Source organism: Bombina bombina, chromosome 1 (genome assembly GCF_027579735.1).
Source record: "Bombina bombina isolate aBomBom1 chromosome 1, aBomBom1.pri, whole genome shotgun sequence".
Classification (NCBI taxonomy): domain Eukaryota; kingdom Metazoa; phylum Chordata; class Amphibia; order Anura; family Bombinatoridae; genus Bombina; species Bombina bombina.
Window position 1 is genome coordinate 1,238,527,838 of NC_069499.1, and position 23,713 is coordinate 1,238,551,550.

At 38.9% G+C, this 23,713-nt stretch overlaps 1 protein-coding gene across 2 annotated transcripts in view; it reads right to left on the reverse strand.

Moving 5' to 3' along the window:
• Positions 1-23,713, reverse strand: part of CMC2 (C-X9-C motif containing 2) — a 117,720-nt gene that overhangs the window by 71,811 nt on the left and 22,196 nt on the right. Inside the window, exons 2-4 of one of the 2 annotated variants that reach the window (XM_053700601.1) lie at positions 5,476-5,522; positions 2,401-2,471; positions 1,403-1,474 (exon numbers count right to left, since the gene is read on the reverse strand). In XM_053700601.1, coding sequence (XP_053556576.1) covers positions 1,403-1,474; positions 2,401-2,471; positions 5,476-5,512 — 180 coding nt within the window. In that variant the 5' untranslated portion in view covers positions 5,513-5,522. Of the gene's footprint in view, positions 1-1,402; positions 1,475-2,400; positions 2,499-5,475; positions 5,523-23,713 lie in introns of both variants that reach the window. The other variant, XM_053700604.1, reaches the window with a different exon arrangement.

Sequence of the window (23,713 nt, forward strand, 5' to 3'; positions counted from 1 at the left end):
TGGAAGCAGACAGGTTATTTAGAAATGTGGAAAAGTTTTTTATTAGCAACATTGTTGGGCTCAAGTAATAACAATTATACTATATGGATACATTTGCAAACGATAGAATTTTTTAATATCATTTTCATGTATTGATTTTTTAATAGACACCGGTGTCCAGTTTTTTATATATATATATATATATATATATATATATATATATATATATATATATATATATATATATATATATATATATATATATATATATATATACTATATTTGACAACTCGCTTATTATAGACTATAAGGTTTTAGATATACAAAACAATAAAATTATATTTTTAATTTACCATTGTGTATTTATATATATTTTCCAAAAGGAGTACATAGATCCAGGTTTGTACAATGACCTGCAACCTTTAAAGTAACTAATATAATTTATACTTATACGTTGGGAATAGCAAGCTAAGTTGCGCCACCTTATATCACAATTCACTTGTAAACTTATGGGATAATGTTTTTAAAGGTGAGCTACATTCCCTACCAATCACACAGTCTAAACCTTTTTGTTTTTTGTCCCTTTAACTTTACTGTCCTTTTCATATTTAGGATCAATTTAGATTCTTCCTGTTAAATGAGAACCAAAACATGTTTCCATTATATTCAAATATTCAGAATAAAAAGAAATTCTCATCTTATTTTGTTAATATGAAACAAAATTAGTTTGAAAAAACATGCTACCTGAGAATAAAGTAAATTACATAACAGAAGTAAATTGTAAACTTTTTTTTCTAATTGTATGCTGCATCCCAATCGTGAAAGAGAAACTTTGGGTTTCATGTCCTTTTAAAATAAGAAACGTCATGGGCGGAGGTTATCAACAGGATTAACAGTATATATACTATGTATGAGACAATTGCTCATCTACAAAATAAGATGGATACTTGTGGCAAAGTCTGGTTCTACTGGATAATAGGGAGATCCAATAATGTACCTAATTAAACTTTAAAACGAGGGGGAACAGGAGACTATTTAATATATGAGACACCACTTAACTTAGGACATGGAGGCGGAGTCATGAGAGAGGAGGATGGGAGCTGAGCTCGCAGCGATCTATAAAGGTTATTATTGTTGTTTTTGTTTTTATTTCTTTTTTTCCCTTTTTCTTGCCACACATCTGTAGGAGCTTTTGTTTAGATACTATAGTGGATATAAAATTTGTTTAATAAGTTGCAATTAGACGGATTGCTGTGGGTCTTCGAGACACGGGACTTGTTCTGATATAATAGAGACTTCAGATTGATAATACCCGGTGTTGGGTGGACCGATAGTGGTCTGAACTTTGTATTACGATTGTTCTTTTGCTTATGTTGTATTGCACTCAAAAAAATTATTTCAACTAAAATAAGAAACGTCTTACCTCTTTTTTTAAGCACTTTCTCATCTCTCGGTCAAAATCATTGCATCGACCCAAATATTTCATGAAACTGTTCTATAAAGTCAAACAGAATAACAATAAATATTTAACAAAATCGGCTTTACAACCTTTTTTTTTTAGTTGGCAAGCAAAAGCTGTGTGGGGAATTTAACCCCTTAACGACCAGCGCAGAGTGGGGCACTGCAGAAATAGATTTGCAGAGTTACCGATGCAGAGAGGGCCACTATATTTAGTGTCCCTTTCTCCAGAGGTACTCTGTATACATTGATACCAATGCACCAGGGAACTCTGGGTAACATATGCAAATTAGATATACAATAGCTCACATGGGGTATATGTAGCAAAAAAATACTTCTGGTGCAAAATGTTTTGAGTTAGTTACAGCATTTGTCCAAATGGTGATGGGCCCAGGACCGCATCAAGGTCTCTTCCTCCCTGTGTCTGAGCTCTTCAATACAACCAACTGTATTGGCTATGTTTGTCTATGGGCATTTGATGTGAATGTGCTGGATTTTTTGCACTGGCTACCAATATTTTTGGCCAATTAGTTAGCAAATATATTTAATATATTTTAACAATATATATATATATAAATATAATATTTTTCCAGCCGTGTGATCTATTATTAAAAGAACAATTAAATATGGTAGAACTGCATCAAGTGCATAACGGCAATGCAATAGCACTTTTAAAATGTATTCAATTTGTTGGCCCCTTGTTTCATGCGACATCCATCAGCCAATCACAGACTCACTTACGTATACATTGTGAACTATTGCTCAGTAGTAGCTGGTAGCTCAGAAAGTGTGCATATAAAAAGTGAGCAAAAATTTGAATGCAAGTAAATTTCAAAGTCTCATAAAACAGCATGCTCTATCTGAATCATGAACGTTTAATATTGACTTTAGTGTCCGTTTATATATCTCCAATCATTAAACTTCAGTATGTACTTTTAAATGTTATAGCACTATGATACTTACATCTGTGTGGCATTGCTTCAGCAGGCTGATGATTGCATTGCACTCTTCAGTGTGCAGATGCGGTGACAAATCTGGATGCATCTTTAGTTAAGGAGCAACTGTGTAATTGAAGAATACAAATAAAATATACTTTTGTGAAAGTTGATGAGATGGGACAAAAGCTGTTTTTTTCTCTTTGTAATATGTTCAGTGTCTGGACTAAGAAGCATGAGTATAATAACAAAAAACAGGTTAGGTCAGTGCTAAATTATAGTGACGTGTATAAAATGAGGAGTCATAGCGCTGGGTGAAACACTATGCACACTTTTGCTGCAGAAAAGTGTAGGGATCACAGCCACACACTCCCCTGCAGAACATAAAATAGATTGCAGTGAGGGCTGGGCTTCCAACATGAAGGCCAACCTATGACATAAGAGGTGCAAAATGCTTTCTTTATAACGTCAGAGTTATTTTCCCTCTCACTGCGCATTTGTGTTGGGTTGGTCTTGGAAGCTTCCACTTCACAACAATAGCATTTACACTTGATTGGGGTAGAACAGGGCAAAATTACACAAACTGACTTATGCTAAAGGTGGCATCCTATGACAGTGCTAGGTTTAGTCACTGAGCTCTTCAGTCTAACCCATTGTCAGTGGAGATTTCATGGCTAAATGCTGGATTGTATGTACCTAATAGCAATGGGTATAGCTGAAACACCATAACTCAACAATTGGTGTTCACATAATTTTGGCCATATAGTAGTACATACTTGTATTTTTAAAGTTATTTTCTATTCATACATACATACATACAGTATATGGCCAAACAAACGTGGATACCACTACTAAATTATTAGTTCAGGTGTTTCAGCCACACCCATTGCTAACAGGGGCATACAATCCAGCACATAGCCATGACATCTCCATTGACAAAAAATGGCAGTACAATTGGTTATACTGAAGAGCTCAGTGACTTTAAATGTGGCACAATTAAGTTTATGAAATTTCTGAGTGCTATTAATGTGAAGTGGAAGCATCTAGCAGCAACAGCAGCCCAGACACGAAGTAAGCTTCCTAAACTCCTTTGGTATAAATTGGACCGCTGAATGTAAGCCGGACCTTCTCATCCAACATCAGTGCCTGACCTCACAATTGTTATTTTGGCTGAATGGGCACAGACTCTCAGACGCACTTCAAAATGTTTTTGAATGCCACCTTGCCAGAAGAGTGGCAAGGGGGTTCAACTCCATATTAATGAATATGGTTTTGGAAAATATGTCCAACAAGTAGACGTGTGCATTTTGTATAAAATAATCCCAAATAAAGCCCTGGGTAGCAGCATTGGATATTTTCAGATATATTTGTATAATAGTGAAACGGCTAAAAGTTCAGTGCAAATTGCTGGCTGCTAAAAGGGATATGAAACCTAAAAATGTTCTTTTGTGATTCAGACAGAGCATATCATTAAAAAAAAAAAAGTTTCCAACATGCTTATATAATAAAATTTGCTTTGTTCCCATTAAATTCTGTATTGAAGAGATATCTAGGTAGACATCTGAGCACTACATAGCAGGAAATAGTGCTCTTGCAAATGGATAACATTCTTGCAAAACTACTGCCATATAGTGCTCCAGAAATGGGCCGACTCCTAAGCATACATCCCTGCTTTTTAAAATAAAAAGATACCAAGAGAAATGGATAATAGAAGTAATTAGAAAGTTGTTTAAAAATTGCATCCTCCATCTGAATCATGAAAGAAAAAATGTGGGTTTCAAATCCCTTTAACCTTTTTTGTGTGGCCCCTAGATTTTAAACAAATCTGTCAAGCCCTGGATTAAACTACGGCATAACTGCCGAAACGCGTCAGCAGACCTCACAGCCACAGCCTACCTATGTGTGTTTTTTTGTATACCGTGACTTTTTAATTTAAATCAAATAAAGGATTACCATTTTGAAACAACACTTGTATGTTCTTTTTCTGATAAGCCCTGGATTAGGTTCGCAAAGATTTGAAACCAGAGCAGAAATTTTGGATTAATTTTTTTTTTAATTGATAAATTGTTGGCTTGAAAAGGTTTGAATAACTCTGTATATGTAATAAAGTTTAAGGTGTGACATTTCCTTAGAAAAAGTCAGTGTTTAGAACATTTAAATTATTTAAAGGGGTTGACAAATTGAGATAAAATTTAGGAGCCAGCTACACATTTTAATGAATCACAGACGGAATTTATATAGATATATTAAGCATAGTTCAAAAGGTTAGGAGCCAGAAGTAAAATGATATCAGTTGTGGCTTCCAGGATTTAACTCCATAAAATAACAGATCTAGTAAAGTTAATACAACTCTGTAATAAATAAATAAAATCACTTTTTTTTTTAATGAAAACGTAAGTTATACTGTTCTGGGGTATAGGTTTCTGTATTTAACATAGGATGTGAGGGTAAATGAATTTGTTAGAAAATATATATATATATATATATATATATATATATATATATATATATATATATATATATATATATATATATATATATATATATATATATATATATATATATATATATATATATATATATATATACATATACACACATATATATACATACACACATACACACACACACACACACATATACATATACACACACCCCACACCATTTTTGCTTTTCATTAAAGGGATACTGAACACAATTTTTTTTATTTCATGATTCAGATAGAGCATGCAATTTTAAGCAACTTTCTAATTTACTCCTATTATCATTTTTTCCGTCATCTCTTGGTATCTTTATTTGAAAAAGCAGGAATGTAAGCATAGAAGCCGGACCATTTTTGGTTCAGAACCTGGGTAACGCTTGCTGATTGGAGACCTAAATGTAGCCACCAATCAGCAAGCGCTACCCAGGTGCTAAACCAAAGATGGACTGGCTTCTAAGCTTACATTCTTTCTTTTCAAATAAAGATACCAAGAGATGAAGAAAATTTGATAATAGGAGTAATTTAGAAAGTGGCTTAAATTTGCATGCTCTGTCTGAATGATGAAAGACAAAATTTGGGTTAACTATCCCTTTAACAGCTCTACATATTACAAAAGGATACTTGCCCCTCCCCAGGCCATCGACTCATTACAGCTCATGGTTAATGCTCTGCCATTATTTAAAGGTTATATATAAAAAAAAAGAAGACAAATCACTTGCACTACTATAGAAGCAAGAAAAGCTCAGATATTATTTAAATTGAGCGTCAAAAATGTAGTTTGGATAGCTAGACATAATGATGAATTCCAAACAAAGATTATCATGAAAATAATATAATAATAATAATAATAATAATATGTAGATGCATTTTTACAATTGTATTGGTTATTTAAATATTAAAGATATAACTGTAAAACAAAATTTATGCTTACCTGATAAATTCATTTCTCCTGTAGTGTGGTCAGTCCACGGGTCATCATTACTTCTGGGATATTATCTCCTCCCCTACAGGAAGTGCAAGAGGATTCACCCAGCAGAGCTGCTATATAGCTCCTCCCCTCTACGTCACCTCCAGTCATTCAACCAAAGGACCAACGAGAAAGGAGAAGCCCAAGGGTGTAGTGGTGACTGGAGTATAATCCAAAATTTTTTTAGCCTGCCATAAAAAACAGGGCGGGCCGTGGACTGACCACACTACAGGAGAAATGAATTTATCAGGTAAGCATAAATTTTGTTTTCTCCTGTTAAGTGTGGTCAGTCCACGGGTCATCATTACTTCTGGGATACCAATACCAAAGCAAAAGTACACGGATGACGGGAGGGACAGGCAGGCTCTTTATACGGAGGGAACCACTGCCTGAAGAACCTTTCTCCCAAAAACAGCCTCCGAAGAAGCAAAAGTGTCAAATTTGTAAAATTTGGAAAAAGTATGAAGAGAAGACCAAGTTGCAGCCTTGCAAATCTGTTCAACAGAAGCCTCATTCTTAAAGGCCCAAGTGGAAGCCACAGCTCTAGTAGAATGAGCTGTAATTCTTTCAGGAGGCTGCTGTCCAGCAGTCTCATAGGCTAATCGTATTATGCTACGAAGCCAAAAAGAGAGAGAGGTAGCCGAAGCTTTTTGACCTCTCCTCTGACCAGAATAAACGACAAACAGGGAAGACGTTTGACGAAAATCCTTAGTTGCCTGTAGATAAAATTTCAGGGCACGGACTACATCTAGATTGTGTAGCAGACGTTCCTTCTTCGAGGAAGGATTAGGACACAAAGATGGAACAACGATCTCTTGATTGATATTCCTGTTAGTGACCACCTTAGGTAGGAACCCAGGTTTAGTACGCAGAACTACCTTGTCAGAATGAAAAATCAGATAAGGAGAATCACAATGTAAGGCAGATAACTCAGAGACTCTTCGAGCCGAGGAAATAGCCATTAAAAACAGAACTTTCCAAGATAACAACTTGATATCAATGGAATGAAGGGGTTCAAACGGAACACCCTGTAAAACATTAAGAACTAAGTTCAAACTCCATGGCGGAGCAACAGTTTTAAACACAGGCTTGATCCTAGCTAAAGCCTGACAAAAAGCTTGAACGTCCGGAACTTCTGACAGACGTTTGTGTAAAAGAATGGACAGAGCTGAAATATGTCCCTTTAAAGAACTAGCGGATAACCCCTTTTCTAAACCTTCTTGTAGAAAAGACAATATCCTTGGAATCCTAACCTTACTCCATGAGTAACTCTTGGATTCGCACCAATATAAGTATTTACGCCATATTTTATGGTAAATCCTTCTGGTAACAGGCTTCCTAGCCTGTATTAAGGTATCAATAACTGGCTCAGAAAACCCACGTTTTGATAAAATCAAGCGTTCAATTTCCAAGCAGTCAGCTTCAGAGAAATTAGATTTTGATGTTTGAATGGACCCTGGATCAGAAGGTCCTGTCTTAGAGGTAGAGACCAAGGCGGACAGGATGACATGTCCACTAGATCTGCATACCAAGTCCTGCGTGGCCATGCAGGTGCTATTAGAATCACTGATGCTCTCTCCTGTTTGATTCTGGCAATCAATCGAGGAAGCATCGGGAAGGGTGGAAACACATAAGCCATTCCGAAGGTCCAAGGTGCTGTTAAAGCATCTATTAAAACCGCTCCCGGATCCCTGGATCTGGACCCGTAGCGTGGAAGCTTGGCGTTCTGACGAGACGCCATGAGATCTATCTCTGGTTTGCCCCAACGTCGAAGTATCTGGGCAAAGACCTCCGGATGAAGTTCCCACTCCCCCGGATGAAAAGTCTGACGACTTAAGAAATCCGCCTCCCAGTTCTCCACTCCCGGGATGTGGATTGCAGACAGGTGGCAAGAGTGAGACTCTGCCCAGCGAATTATCTTTGATACTTCCATCATTGCTAGGGAGCTTCTTGTCCCTCCCTGATGGTTGATGTAAGCTACAGTCGTGATGTTGTCCGACTGAAACCTGATGAACCCCCGAGTTGTTAACTGGGGCCAAGCCAGAAGGGCATTGAGAACTGCTCTCAATTCCAGAATGTTTATTGGAAGGAGACTCTCCTCCTGATTCCATAGTCCCTGAGCCTTCAGAGAATTCCAGACAGCGCCCCAACCTAGTAGGCTGGCGTCTGTTGTTACAATTGTCCAGTCCGGCCTGCTGAATGGCATCCCCCTGGACAGGTGTGGCCGATAAAGCCACCATAGAAGAGAATTTCTGGTCTCTTGATTCAGATTCAGAGTGGGGGACAAATCTGAGTAATCCCCATTCCACTGACTTAGCATGCACAATTGCAGCGGTCTGAGATGTAGGCGTGCAAAAGGTACTATGTCCATTGCCGCTACCATTAAGCCGATCACCTCCATGCATTGAGCTACTGACGGGTGTTGAATGGAATGAAGGACACGGCCTGCATTTTGAAGCTTTGTTAACCTGTCTTCTGTCAGGTAAATCTTCATTTCTACAGAATCTATCAGAGTCCCCAAGAAGGGAACTCTTGTGAGTGGAAAGAGAGAACTCTTCTTTTCGTTCACCTTCCATCCATGCGACCTTAGAAATGCCAGTACTAACTCTGTATGAGACTTGGCAGTTTGAAAGCTTGTATCAGAATGTCGTCTAGGTACGGAGCTACCGAAATTCCTCGCGGTCTTAGTACCGCCAGAAGAGTACCCAGAACCTTTGTGAAGATTCTTGGAGCCGTAGCCAATCCGAATGGAAGAGCTACAAACTGGTAATGCCTGTCTAGAAAGGCAAACCTTAGATACCGGTAATGATTTCTGTGAATCGGTATGTGAAGGTAAGCATCCTTTAAATCCACTGTGGTCATGTACTGACCCTCTTGGATCATGGGCAAAATTGTTCGAATAGTTTCCATCTTGAACGATGGAACTCTTAGGAATTTGTTTAGGATCTTTAAATCCAAGATTGGCCTGAAAGTTCCCTCTTTTTTGGGAACTACAAACAGATTTGAGTAAAACCCTTGTCCTTGTTCCGACCGCGGAACTGGATGGATCACTCCCATTAATAAAAGATCTTGTACGCAGCGTAGGAACGCTTCTTTCTTTATTTGGTTTGTTGACAACCTTGACAGATGAAATCTCCCTCTTGGGGGAGAGGATTTGAAGTCCAGAAGGTATCCCTGAGATATGATCTCTAACGCCCAGGGATCCTGAACATCTCTTGCCCAAGCCTGGGCGAAGAGAGAAAGTCTGCCCCCTACTAGATCCGGTCCCGGATCGGGGGCCCTCGATTCATGCTGTCTTAGGGGCAGCAGCAGGTTTCCTGGCCTGCTTGCCCTTGTTCCAGGACTGGTTAGGTTTCCAGCCTTGTCTGTAGCGAGCAACAGCTCCTTCCTGTTTTGGTGCGGAGGAAGTTGATGCTGTTCCTGCTTTGAAATTACGAAAGGAACGAAAATTAGACTGTCTAGCCCTAGGTTTGGCTTTGTCCTGAGGCAGGGCATGGCCTTTACCTCCTGTAATGTCAGCGATAATCTCTTTCAACCCGGGCCCGAATAAGGTTTGCCCTTTGAAAGGTATATTAAGCAATTTAGATTTAGAAGTAACATCAGCTGACCAGGATTTTAGCCACAGTGCTCTGCGTGCCTGAATGGCAAATCCGGAATTCTTAGCCGTAAGTTTAGTTAAATGTACTACGGCATCTGAAATAAATGAGTTAGCTAACTTAAGGGCTTTAAGTTTGTGTGTAATCTCATCTAGTGTAGATGATTGAAGTGTCTCTTCCAGAGACTCAAACCAAAATGCTGCTGCAGCCGTGACAGGCGCAATACATGCAAGGGGTTGCAATATAAAACCTTGTTGAACAAACATTTTCTTAAGGTAACCCTCTAATTTTTTATCCATTGGATCTGAAAAAGCACAGCTATCCTCCACCAGGATAGTGGTACGCTTAGCTAAAGTAGAAACTGCTCCCTCCACCTTAGGGACCGTTTGCCATAAGTCCCGTGTGGTGGCGTCTATTGGAAACATTTTTCTAAATATCGGAGGAGGTGAGAACGGCACACCGGGCCTATCCCACTCCTTAGTAACAATTTCAGTAAGTCTCTTAGGTATAGGAAAAACATCAGTACTCGCCGGTACCGCAAAATATTTATCCAACCTACACATTTTCTCTGGTATTGCAACTGTGTTACAATCATTCAGAGCCGCTAACACCTCCCCTAGTAATACACGGAGGTTTTCCAGCTTAAATTTAAAATTTGAAATATCTGAATCCAGTCTGTTTGGATCAGAACCGTCATCCACAGAATGAAGTTCTCCGTCCTCATGTTCTGCCACCTGTGACGCAGTGTCTGACATGGCCCTAATATTATCAGCGCACTCTGTTCTCACCCCAGAGTGATCACGCTTGCCTCTAAGTTCTGGTAATTTAGCCAAAACTTCAGTCATAACAGTAGCCATATCCTGTAATGTGATTTGAAATGGCCGCCCAGATGTACTCGGCGCTACAATATCACGCACCTCCCGAGCGGGAGATGCAGGTACTGACACGTGAGGCGAGTTAGTCGGCATAACTCTCCCCTCGTTGTTAGGTGAAATATGTTCAGTTTGTACAGATTGACTTTTATTTAAAGTAACATCAATACAATTAGGTGAAATATGTTCAGTTTGTACAGATTGACTTTTATTTAAAGTAACATCAATACAATTAGTACATAAATTTCTATTGGGCTCCACTTTGGCATTAGCACATATAGCACATGTATCCTCTGAATCAGACATGTTTAACACACTAGCAATAAACTAGCAACTTGGAAATGCTTTTCAAGTAATTTACAATAATATGAAAACGAACTGTGCCTATAAGAAGCACAGAAAAAATTATGACAGTTGAAATAAATAAATTATAGCATCAAATCTTTGTAAAAAATACACAATTTTAGCAAAGGATTGTTCCCATTAGCAAAGGATAACTAACCCTGACAGCAGAAAAAATACACAAATAAACGTTTTTTATCACAGTCAACTACAATCTTCACAGCTCTGCTGTGAATGATTACCTCCCTCAAAACAAGCTTTAGAGATCCCTGAGTTCTGTAGAGATGAACCGGATCATGCAGGAAGAAAATGAACTTCTGACTGAGTTTTTTGATGCGTAGTAAAAGCGCCAAAAATGGCCCCTCCCCCTCACACATAACAGTGAGAGAGATCAGAAAACTGCTTTAATTTAAACAAAACTATTGCCAAGTGGAAAAAATAGTGCCCAAAACATTTTTTCACCCAGTACCTCAGAGAAATAAACGATTTTACATGCCAGCAAAAAAACGTTTAACCTCAATAAATTAATTGTTATTTAAAACCTATTGCAAGTCCCTGCAAATTAGGTTAAGTCTATGCATACAGTATAAATCCAGTGAAGTACCATTCCCCAGAATACTGAAGTGTGAAATATACATACATGACAGCCTGATACCAGCTACATCTACTGCATTTAAGGCTGAGTTTACATTATAACGGTATGGCAGGATTTTCTCATCAATTCCATGTCAGAAAATAATAAACTGCTACATACCTCTTTGCAGATTAATCTGCCCGCTGTCCCCTGATCTGAAGTTTACCTCTCCTCAGATGGCCGAGAAACAGCAATATGATCTTAACTACTCCGGCTAAAATCATAGAAAAACTCAGGTAGATTCTTCTTCAAATTCTACCAGAGAATAAATAACACACTCCGGTGCTATAATAAAATAACAAACTTTTGATTGAAGGTAATAAACTAATTAAAATCACCACAGTCCTCTCACACATCCTATCTATTCGTTGGGTGCAAGAGAATGACTGGAGGTGACGTAGAGGGGAGGAGCTATATAGCAGCTCTGCTGGGTGAATCCTCTTGCACTTCCTGTAGGGGAGGAGATAATATCCCAGAAGTAATGATGACCCGTGGACTGACCACACTTAACAGGAGAAAGGTTTACTTTCTATAAATTACTTTAGTTTCTAAAAAATAATGGGGGCTGCCATGTTTAAACTTATTTATTTCTCCTCTTAAAGTGATATTGTACACTAGATTTTTCTTTGCATAAATATTTTGTAGACTATCCACATACATACGGGTCACCGAGAGCAATAAAAGACTTGGTTTGATCACTTGTTGTTTGTTAGCGGAAGGGACTGCTTGTGTCCCGAAACTTCACACTAAAGAAAATATCTGTTGTCATAGTTGGCTGTAGTCCAGTGAGTGCTTATTTCTAAAGTGTGTGTGTATATATATATATATATATATATATATATATATATATATATATATATATATATATATACACACACACACACACACACACACAGTGCAGGTGTGTGCACTTCCACCAATCATCCACAACTGCCACGGTGCTGTGAAACTTAAAGGGACACTCAATCAAAATTAAACTTTCATTATCCAGATAGAGCATGCCATTTTAAACAACTTTCCAATTTACTTCCATTAACAAAATGTGCACATTCTTTTTATATTTAAACTTTTTGAGTCACAAGCTCCTACTGAGCATGTGCAAGAATAAGTGTGTATGCATTTGTGAATGACTGATGGCTGTCACGTGGTACGGGGGAGTGGAAAAAGACATAACTTTTAAAATTGTCAGAAAAAAAAAAAATCTACTACTCATTTTAAGTTCAGACTAAGTGCTATTGCATTGTCTTGTTATCTTGTTTTGAAATAAGCACTCACTGGACTTCAGCCAACTATGACAACAGATATTTTGTTTAATGTGAAGTTTCGGGACACAAGCAGTCCCTTCCTCTGACAAACAAGTGATCAAACCAAGCCTTTTATTGCTCTCTGTGACCCTCCTCCTGTTATTCAGCCAATTACAGCTGTCCTAATGTGTAATCAATTAATAACATCATATGCCTGTGTTATATATATCGTTAAATATTAAACATCCTCAAAAAGTGTAAAAACAAAGTAAACTCACACGTGGTAAATTAAAGTGAAAGTTAATTTTGAACATTTGAAACACAGCATCTCATTATCCCAATGTATATAAACATAATCGCCATATTTGTTTTAATAAAAAATGTTAATATATTGGTTTTTTTACTAACTTTTTATTGAGCCGTTTGCGTCCAGACTCCTCCCATCTCATTCTTCCTGCTTTCTCAGTCTTTACGTATAGAGCGGTCCCACCCGCTCTATACGTATCATCTATGCGCGTTCACAACGATCCGGACCATTTGCGCATGCGCGATTTAAGAATGCGACCCGCAATGCGCATGCGATTGACTAATCTGCTCGGCTCCAATGCGCAGGTGTCTCCCTCAGCGCAAATCGTTCACGAGCATTGTGAAATCGGATATGCTTGTTACAAGGAACGCATGCGCAGATGGGCCGACGCATGCCCAGATGGGCCAATGTTAAAATGACGTAGTGTCACGGCCGCCTAACGGCCAGGCTTTCAATTGAAAGAAAGAATTACGTAATAAGGAAGTAGGAATATGCAAGAAAAACGGGTTGATATTGCCGAATGCGATCTGAAGATTTTAAAAGAGGTAAAACTTTGTTTTGGACAATTTGTAAGCAATTTGATGAATGAAAGTCATAATTAATTTTAATCTTAATTTTAATTCTGTTGAACCAACATTTAAACTTTACCTTCACTTTAATAGTGTAACTAAATATAAAAAATATAAAAACATTGAGACTGATCACCCCTGGTACCAACACCGCTGTTGTTATAGGAAAACTATTGTTTGCATGACCTTTCAACAGATCTAATGAGTAACCAATAGGGAGCTGCCATGCCTGTCACTCCCCTCTGACCTATCGTCATCTGTGTTCGTAACCTACATATCATTACCTATACAATTCAAATATCTTATGTGCATATGGGCAATTACTGACTTAGAGTTTAGCAAAATCATCCCCTGTCACTACAACCAAAACGATCATTATCACTCACGATCGTACATCAGCGGGTGTTGTCTGTATTTATCGCACACTCGGTGTTACCGCCCATAACAGGGCGTGTATACCTGTCAACACAAACAACATCCGTGTCAGGACAATACCTTCTATGTTGCCAGTATCTACACCTATCCTCATACCAAACCACAAAGCAAGTGTGTATAATATATATCAAACGTCTGATCGAATGTCAAAAATGGCCAGTGTCTATCATATCATAAAGAATGTGTAACCAGATACATAATCACACCTCCTGTGGGCATGCATCCCCGTGTGTATCAGTCAAAATAACCAACATCAGTGTCAGGGCAAAACCATCTCTGTTGCCCGTACATTTATCTATCCTCATATTGAACCTCCCCAACATGAGTGTACTTAACGTCTGAAAACATAGCCAATATCTGGCATATCGTGAAAAATGTGCAACCAATCCCGTAATCGCACCTACTGTGGGCGTGTGTATCTGTGTACTATCATGATCAATATCTATCATCCCACCTTGCTGTGTCTAAGTTATTAACAGCACCACAAGAAATGATAGGCTGAGTATAGGAATGAGAATAAAAAACAGAATTTATGCTTACCTGATAAATTACTTTCTCCAACGGTGTGTCCGGTCCACGGCGTCATCCTTACTTGTGGGATATTCTCTTCCCCAACAGGAAATGGCAAAGAGTCCCAGCAAAGCTGGTCACATGATCCCTCCTAGGCTCCGCCCACCCCAGTCATTTGACCGACGGACAGGAGGAAATATATATAGGAGAAACCATATGATACCGTGGTGACTGTAGTTAGAGAAAATAATTCATCAGACCTGATTAAAAAACCAGGGCGGGCCGTGGACCGGACACACCGTTGGAGAAAGTAATTTATCAGGTAAGCATAAATTCTGTTTTCTCCAACATTGGTGTGTCCGGTCCACGGCGTCATCCTTACTTGTGGGAACCAATACCAAAGCTTTAGGACACGGATGAAGTGGAGGGAGCAAATCAGGTCACCTAAACGGAAGGCACCACAGCTTGCAAAACCTTTCTGCCAAAAATAGCCTCCGAAGAAGCAAAAGTATCAAATTTGTAAAATTTGGCAAAAGTGTGCAGTGAAGACCAAGTCGCTGCCTTACATATCTGGTCAACAGAAGCCTCGTTCTTGAAGGCCCATGTGGAAGCCACAGCCCTAGTGGAGTGAGCTGTGATTCTTTCAGGAGGCTGCCGTCCGGCAGTCTCATAAGCCAAACGGATAATGCTTTTAAGCCAAAAGGAAAGAGAGGTAGAAGTCACTTTTTGACCTCTCCTTTTACCAGAATAAACAACAAACAAGGAAGATGTTTGTCTGAAATCTTTAGTAGCCTCTAAATAGAACTTTAGAGCACGGACAATGTCCAAATTGTGTAACAAACGTTCCTTCTTTGAAACTGGATTCGGACACAAAGAAGGTACAACTATCTCCTGGTTAATATTTTTGTTAGAAACAACTTTAGGAAGAAAACCAGGCTTAGTACGCAAAACCACCTTATCTGCATGGAACACCAGATAAGGAGGAGAACACTGCAGAGCAGATAACTCTGAAACTCTTCTAGCAGAAGAAATTGCAACCAAAAACAAAACTTTCCAAGATAATAACTTGATATCTACGGAATGTAAGGGTTCAAACGGAACCCCTTGAAGAACTGAAAGAACTAGATTTAGACTCCAGGGAGGAGTCAAAGGTCTGTAAACAGGCTTGATCCTAACCAGAGCCTGAACAAATGCTTGAACATCTGGCACAGCTGCCAGTCTTTTGTGTAGTAAGACAGATAAAGCAGAGATCTGTCCCTTTAGAGAACTTGCAGATAAACCTTTCTCCAAACCTTCTTGAAGAAAGGAGAGAATCTTAGGAATTTTTATCTTATTCCATGGGAATCCTTTGGATTCACACCAACAGATATATTTTTTCCATATTTTATGGTAAATTTTTCTAGTTACAGGTTTTCTGGCCTGAACCAGAGTATCTATCACCGAATCTGAAAACCCACGCTTTGATAGAATCAAGCGTTCAATCTCCAAGCCGTCAGTTGGAGGGAGACCAGATTTGGGTGTTCGAATGGACCTTGAACAAGAAGGTCCTGTCTCAAAGGTAGCTTCCATGGTGGAGCCGATGACATTCACTAGGTCTGCATACCAAGTCCTGCGTGGCCACGCAGGAGCTATCAAGATCACCGAGGCCCTCTCCTGATTGATCCTGGCTACCAGCCTGGGAATGAGAGGAAACGGTGGGAATACGTAAGCTAGGTTGAAAGTCCAAGGTGCTACTAGTGCATCTACTAGAGTCGCCTTGGGATCCCTGGATCTGGACCCGTAGCAAGGAACCTTGAAGTTCTGACGAGACGCCATCAGATCCATGTCTGGAATGCCCCATAATTGAGTTATTTGGGCAAAGATTTCCGGATGGCGTTCCCACTCCCCCGGATGGAATGTCTGACGACTCAGAAAATCCGCTTCCCAATTTTCCACTCCTGGGATGTGGATCGCAGACAAGTGGCAGGAGTGATCCTCCGCCCATTGAATTATTTTGGTCACTTCTTTCATCGCCAGGGAACTCTTTGTTCCCCCTTGATGATTGATATAAGCAACAGTCGTCATGTTGTCTGATTGGAACCTTATGAATTTGGCCTTTGCTAGTTGAGGCCAAGCTCTGAGAGCATTGAATATCGCTCTCAGTTCCAGAATGTTTATCGGGAGAAGAGACTCTTCCCGAGACCATAGACCCTGAGCTTTCAGGGATTCCCAGACCGCACCCCAGCCCACTAGACTGGCGTCGGTCGTGACAATGACCCACTCTGGCCTGCGGAAGCTCATTCCCTGGGACAGATGGTCCAGGGTCAGCCACCAACGGAGTGAATCTCTGGTCTTTTGATCTACTTGAATCATTGGAGACAAGTCTGTATAATCCCCATTCCACTGTTTGAGCATGCACAGTTGTAATGGTCTTAGATGAATTCGTGCAAAAGGAACTATGTCCATTGTTGCAACCATCAATCCTATTACTTCCATGCACTGCGCTATGGAAGGACGAGGAACAGAATGAAGTACTTGACAAGAGCTTAGAAGTTTTGATTTTCTGACCTCTGTCAGAAAAATCCTCATTTCTAAGGAATCCATTATTGTTCCCAAGAAGGGAACTCTTGTTGACGGGGACAGAGAACTCTTTTCTTTGTTCACCTTCCATCCGTGAGATGTGAGAAAGGCTAGAACGATGTCCGTATGAGCCTTTGCCTTTGACAGGGACGACGCTTGTATTAGAATGTCGTCCAAGTAAGGTACTACTGCAATGCCCCTTGGTCTTAGAACCGCTAGAAGGGACCCTAGCACCTTTGTGAAAATCCTTGGAGCAGTGGCTAATCCGAATGGAAGAGCCACAAACTGGTAATGTTTGTCCAGAAAAGCGAACCTTAGGAACTGATGATGTTCCTTGTGGATAGGGATATGTAGGTACGCATCCTTTAGATCCACGGTAGTCATAAATTGACCTTCCTGGATGGTGGGTAGAATCGTTCGAATAGTTTCCATTTTGAACGATGGTACCCTGAGAAATTTGTTTAGGATCTTCAAATCCAGAATTGGTCTGAACGTTCCCTCTTATTTTGGGAACTACGAACAGATTGGAATAAAATCCCATTCCTTGTTCCTTTATTGGAACTGGGTGTATCACTCCCATCTTTAACAGGTCTTCTACACAATGTAAGAATGCCTGTCTCTTTATTTGGTTTGAGGATAAGTGAGACTTGTGGAACCTTCCCCTTGGGGGTAGTTCCTTGAATTCCAGGAGATAACCTTGAGAAACTATTTCTAGCGCCCAAGGATCCTGAACATCTCTTGCCCAAGCCTGAGCAAAGAGAGAGAGTCTGCCCCCCACCAGATCCGGTCCCGGATCGGGGGCTACTCCTTCATGCTGTTTTGTTAGCAGTGGCAGGCTTCTTGGCCTGCTTACCCTTGTTCCAGCCTTGCATTGGTTTCCAGACTGGTTTGGGTTGTGAAGCATTACCCTCTTGCTTAGAGGATGCAGAATTAGAGGCTGGTCCATTTCTGCGAAAGGGACGACAATTAGGCTTATTTTTAGCCTTAAAAGACCTATCCTGTGGAAGGGCGTGGCCCTTTCCCCCAGTGATGTCTGAAATAATCTCTTTCAAATCAGGTCCAAATAAAGTTTTACCTTTGAAAGGAATGTTAAGCAATTTTGTCTTGGATGACACATCCGCTGACCAAGACTTTAGCCAAAGCGCTCTGCGCGCCACGATAGCAAACCCTGAATTTTTCGCCGCTAATTTTGCTAATTGCAAAGCGGCATCTAAAATAAAAGTTAGCCAATTTAAGTGCGTGAATTCTGTCCATAACCTCCTCATATGGAAATTCTCTACTGAGCGACTTTTCTAGTTCCTCGAACCAGAACCACGCTGCCGTAGTGACAGGAACAATGCATGAAATTGGTTGTAGAAGGTAGCCTTGCTGTACAAAAATCTTTTTAAGCAAACCCTCCAATTTTTTATCCATAGGATCTTTGAAAGCACAACTATCTTCGATAGGAATAGTAGTGCGTTTGTTTAGAGTAGAAACTGCCCCCTCGACCTTGGGGACTGTCTGCCATAAGTCCTTTCTGGGGTCGACCATAGGAAATAATTTCTTAAATATACGGGGAAGAACAAAAAGGTATGCCAGGCTTTTCCCACTCTTTATTTACTATGTCCGCCACCCGCTTGGGTATAGGAAAAGCGTCGGGGGGCACCGGAACCTCTAGGAACCTGTCCATCTTGCATAATTTCTCTGGAATGACCAAATTGTCACAATCATCCAGAGTAGATAACACCTCCTTAAGCAGTGTGCGGAGATGTTCTAATTTAAATGTCACAACATCAGGTTCAGCTTGATGAGAAATTTTTCCTGAATCTGAAATTTCTCCCTCAGACAAAACCTCCCTCATGGCCCCTTCAGATTGGTGTGAGGGTATGACAGAACAATTATCATCAGCGTCCTCTTGCTCTTCAGTGTTAAAAACAGAGCAATCGCGCTTTCTCTGATGAGTAGGCATTTTGGATAAAAGATTTGCTATGGAGTTATCCATTACAGCCGTTAATTGTTGCATGGTAATAAGTATTGGCACACTAGATGTACTAGGGGCCTCCTGCATGGGCAAAACTGGTGTAGACACAGTAGGAGATGTAGTATCATGTTTACTCCCCTCCTTTGAGGAATCATCTTGGGCAATATTATTATTTGTGGCAGTACTGTCCTTACTTTGTTTGGACGCTATGGCACAATTATCACATAAATTTAAATGGGGAGACACATTGGCTTTCATACATATAGAACATAGCTTATCTGAAGGTACAGACATGTTAAACAGGCTTAAACTTGTCAACAAAGCACAAAAAACGTTTTAAAATAAAACCGTTACTGTCACTTTAAATTTCAAACAGAAAACACTTTATTACTGAATATGTGAAAAAGTATGAAGGAATTGTTAAAAAATTACCAAATTTTCACCACAGTGTCTTAAAGCCTTAAAAGTATTGCACACCAAATTTCAGAGCTTTAACCCTTACAATAACGGAACCGGAGCCGTTTTTCAATTTAACCCCTATACAGTCCCAGATACAGTCTTTGCTAAGACCCAACCAAGCCCTGAGGGGAATACGATACCAAATGACGCCTTCTAAAAGCTTTTTCAGAGATTCTTAGATCCTCACACATGCATCTGCATGCCCTGTTCTCAAAAAACAACTGCGCATTAATGGCGCGAAAATGAGGCTCAGTCTATGACTAGAAAGGCCCCCTGACTGAAAAAGGTGTCCAATACAGTGCCTGCCGTTTTATAAACGTTCCCCAAGATTATAAATGTCAATTGTTAGCCTAAATTTGAATAATATGCACAAATAAAGCAATCGATTTAGCCCATAAAAATGTCTACCAGTTTTTTAGCCCATAATAAGCCCTTTATTCTGTTTGTTTTTGACTAAGAAAATGGCTTACCGGTCCCCATGAGGGGAAATGACAGCCTTCCAGCATTACACAGTCTTGTTAAAAATATGGCTAGTCATACCTTAAGCAGAAAAGTCTGCTAACTGTTTCCCCCAACTGAAGTTACTTCATCTCAACAGTCCTATGTGGAAACAGCAATCGATTTTAGTTACTGTCTGCTAAAATCATCTTCCTCTTACAAACAGAAATCTTCATCCTTTTCTGTTTCAGAGTAAATAGTACATACCAGCACTATTTTAAAATAACAAACACTTGATAGAAGAATAAAAACTACATTTAAACACCAAAAAACTCTTAACCATCTCCGTGGAGATGTTGCCTGTGCAACGGCAAAGAGAATGACTGGGGTGGGCGGAGCCTAGGAGGGATCATGTGACCAGCTTTGCTGGGACTCTTTGCCATTTCCTGTTGGGGAAGAGAATATCCCACAAGTAAGGATGACGCCGTGGACCGGACACACCAATGTTGGAGAAACCTAACCATTACTTACCTATAATTGACAGTCGTTGTCATGGTAACACCACGCAACAGAATATTTAAAATATGTTATACATAGCAGAAAGACCGACTATGACGACAAAATCCGATTCAGCTAAGGTTATCATGATGAGTGGGTATTGTAAACCACGATCCGTTTTATAGTGTGTGGCCAATTCATGTAGTGCACTCGTTCCTAGACTCTTCCTGTTTATCATCAGTCAACTAACTCCCCAAGGCTTCACCTTCTCACTAGTCATGTAGTGTATATCATCACGTCCATAACTCCCATGTAGGTAATCTTGACAGATCTGAAGCCAATCACATCAATGTAATGTCACAGATAAACAAGGTAAAAAAGTGCCGGGAGGGACTACCGCTAAACTTGTACCTACTCTGCTATACCCCATAAACTCCACATCAAATCACCACAAAACATGAGTCTCAAGACCCATTCTAATCTCAGAGTTGACACCATCATAAGGTAAACGCAGAGCTGTGGCATCCACAACAACTGTCTATAGACCATATATCCATAAGATATTTGAATTGTATAGGTAATGATATGTAGGTTACAAACACAGATGACGATAGGTCAGAGGGGAGTGACAGGCATGGCAGCTCCCTATTGGTTACTCATTAGATCTGTTGAAAGGTCATGCAAACAATAGTTTTCCTATAACAACAGCGGTGTTGGTACCAGGGGTGATCAGTCTCAATGTATTTATATTTAGTTACACTATTAATTTACCACATGTGAGTTCACTTTGTTTTTACACTTTTTGAGGATGTTTAATATTTAACAATATATATACACACAACACAGGCATACAATGTCATTGATTACACATTAGGACAGCTGTAATTGGCTGAATAACAGGAGGAGGGTCACCGAGAGCAATAAAAGGCTTGGTTTGATCACTTGTTGTTTGTTAGCGGAAGGGACTGCTTGTGTCCCGAAACTTCACATTAAAGAAAATATCTGTTGTCATAGTTGGCTGAAGTCCAGTGAGTGCTTATTTCAAAACAGTATTTATTTATTTATTTATATATATATATATATACATATATATCCCTTCTAGGAGTGGTTTAGTAACAATGTATAGTTTTTGAATAACATTGTCCTGATTTTCAGACTCCTAAATCAAGCCCCAAAGTATCAGATGTTGACTGAAGTCTACAGATTCCTGCTTTTTTGTAATGGTTCTTTTTATATGCAGAGTTGGGGGGAGGGTCTGATTGTCCTACTTTCTCAGCCCCTTTTCAGTTGGTGTCCCAGCCTACCCTCACCAACAGTGCTAAACTCTGAGCTTCTAAGTAAGTTTTTAAAAGGTTTTATGCTGGATTTTAGATCAGTATCTGTGCATATTATTTTTTGTAGTAGTGTTAATCGCATGCAGTTATATGAAAATTGGTGTATACTCTCCTGTTAGGGACTGATATTAAACGGCAATAAACTGTGTAGAACATAAAATTGCTTTTAATCATCTATCAGGGTTTTGCACAGCCTTGTTTGCACATTATTTTATCATCTGTTTAATATCTGTCCCTAAGAGACAGATAAAAAGAAAAACTTTAACATGGTGGCACACATTACTTTATAGAAACTTAGTGGAATTAAAAAATGAAAAACTTCAGAGATAATTAGATTTTCATTATTTATTATTTAGTTCCCTTTTCCTATATTTTATTTTTTAAAACACAAATAAACGTTTTTTTTGGGGGGGGGGTTTAAAACAACAAATACATTTTTTACAGATATAGGGCTAGATTACACATGTATATACATATATACATTGGAACCCTTTCCACTCAAATACCTTAAAACATGAAAAATCATTTTTATTCAATTATATTTGCTGTAAATATTTTACATTCCAATGTTCTTCACATAGTTGAACATGTTAGAATATATATGTTAAAATATATAAAAAATCATTTTTTACACAAACTGATATATATAGATTTAAATATAAAAAGTTTTCTTCTATGTGAACAACATTGGAATGTGAAATATTAATAACGTTTTGGATTGAGAAGAAAATTATTTAGAATTTTTTTATTTTAGGCAAAGACAATAGTTTATTTTTAAAAAGGTTAGTACAGGTAGAAAACCCTTTATCCAAACTGCTTGGGACTGGAAAAGGTTTGGATTATTTGCATCTCACACAGTATAGAGAGGGGAAGGAACCAAGTGAAAACAACAACATGTTATGTTTAGGTAATATTTACATGTCATAATACAACTTATACATGTAACCTAAAGGTAGTTTTATATGTTTAATACTATTTTATATACATAGCACCCTCACATAGATAGTACCGTACTGTATCCAGAAAGGTAATATTTGTTGTTTTAAATATAGACTATTATTTACATTTTAGAACATACTAAACAAACCAAAGACACAGAAAGAGAAGATTGTGACTTACAGGCGGGGGGAAATCGTAATTTTGATAATTTTTTTTTTTTTTTAAAATAGTCATTAAAAAAAAAAAATTGGATTTCAGAATAAGTTTGGAATTCCAGATTTGGGGATTTGTACCTGTACATGGATTTTCTTATCTCATTAAAGGCACGGTAAACATCTTGAGGGTGTAAATGCACCCTGCTGACTTTTATAGGCCAATTCTGCTACAGTGTTCTCCCCAGGACCTTTTTAGCGGAAGCACTAGCTGGCTGATTTTACTGACCACCTGGCTAAAATTTTAGCCTACCTGGCTAAAATGTTAGCCAATATAAGTTAAAATTAGCCAATATAAAAAATGGTACATTTTTACTGTATAAATTATCATTAAATACTTTAATGTTAAATGATTTAAATTAATTTGTGCTTTGGAAAGCAGAAAAATATATAATATTAGAAAATATTACACTTCCCTCACTCGGCTGGCAACATTTTCTGTGGAGAACACTGTGCTATATATCTTTTCCAAATTGGCTTTAAAGGGCCATTATACACTCATTTTTTCTTTGCATAAATGTTTTGTAGATTATCTATTTATAAAGCCCATAAAGTTTTTTTTTTTAAAAAAAACAGAATTTATGCTTACCTGATAAATTACTTTCTCTTACGGTATATTCAGTCCACGGATTCATCCTTACTTGTGGGATATTCTCAATCCCTACAGGAAGTGGCAAAGAGAGCACACAGCAAAGCTGTCCATATAGCTCCCCTCAGGCTCCGCCCCCCCCAGTCATTCGACCGAATGTTAGGAGAAAAAGGAGAACCATAGGGTGCAGTGGTGACTGTAGTTATTATAAATTAAATTTGAACCTGACTTAAATGTCAGGGCGGGCCTTGGACTGAATACACTGTAAGAGAAAGCAATTTATCAGGTAATCATAAATTCGGTTTTCTCTTACTTGGTGTATTCAGTCCACGGATTCATCCTTACTTGTGGGATACCAATAAAAAAGCAATAGGACACGGATGAAGGGAGGGAAC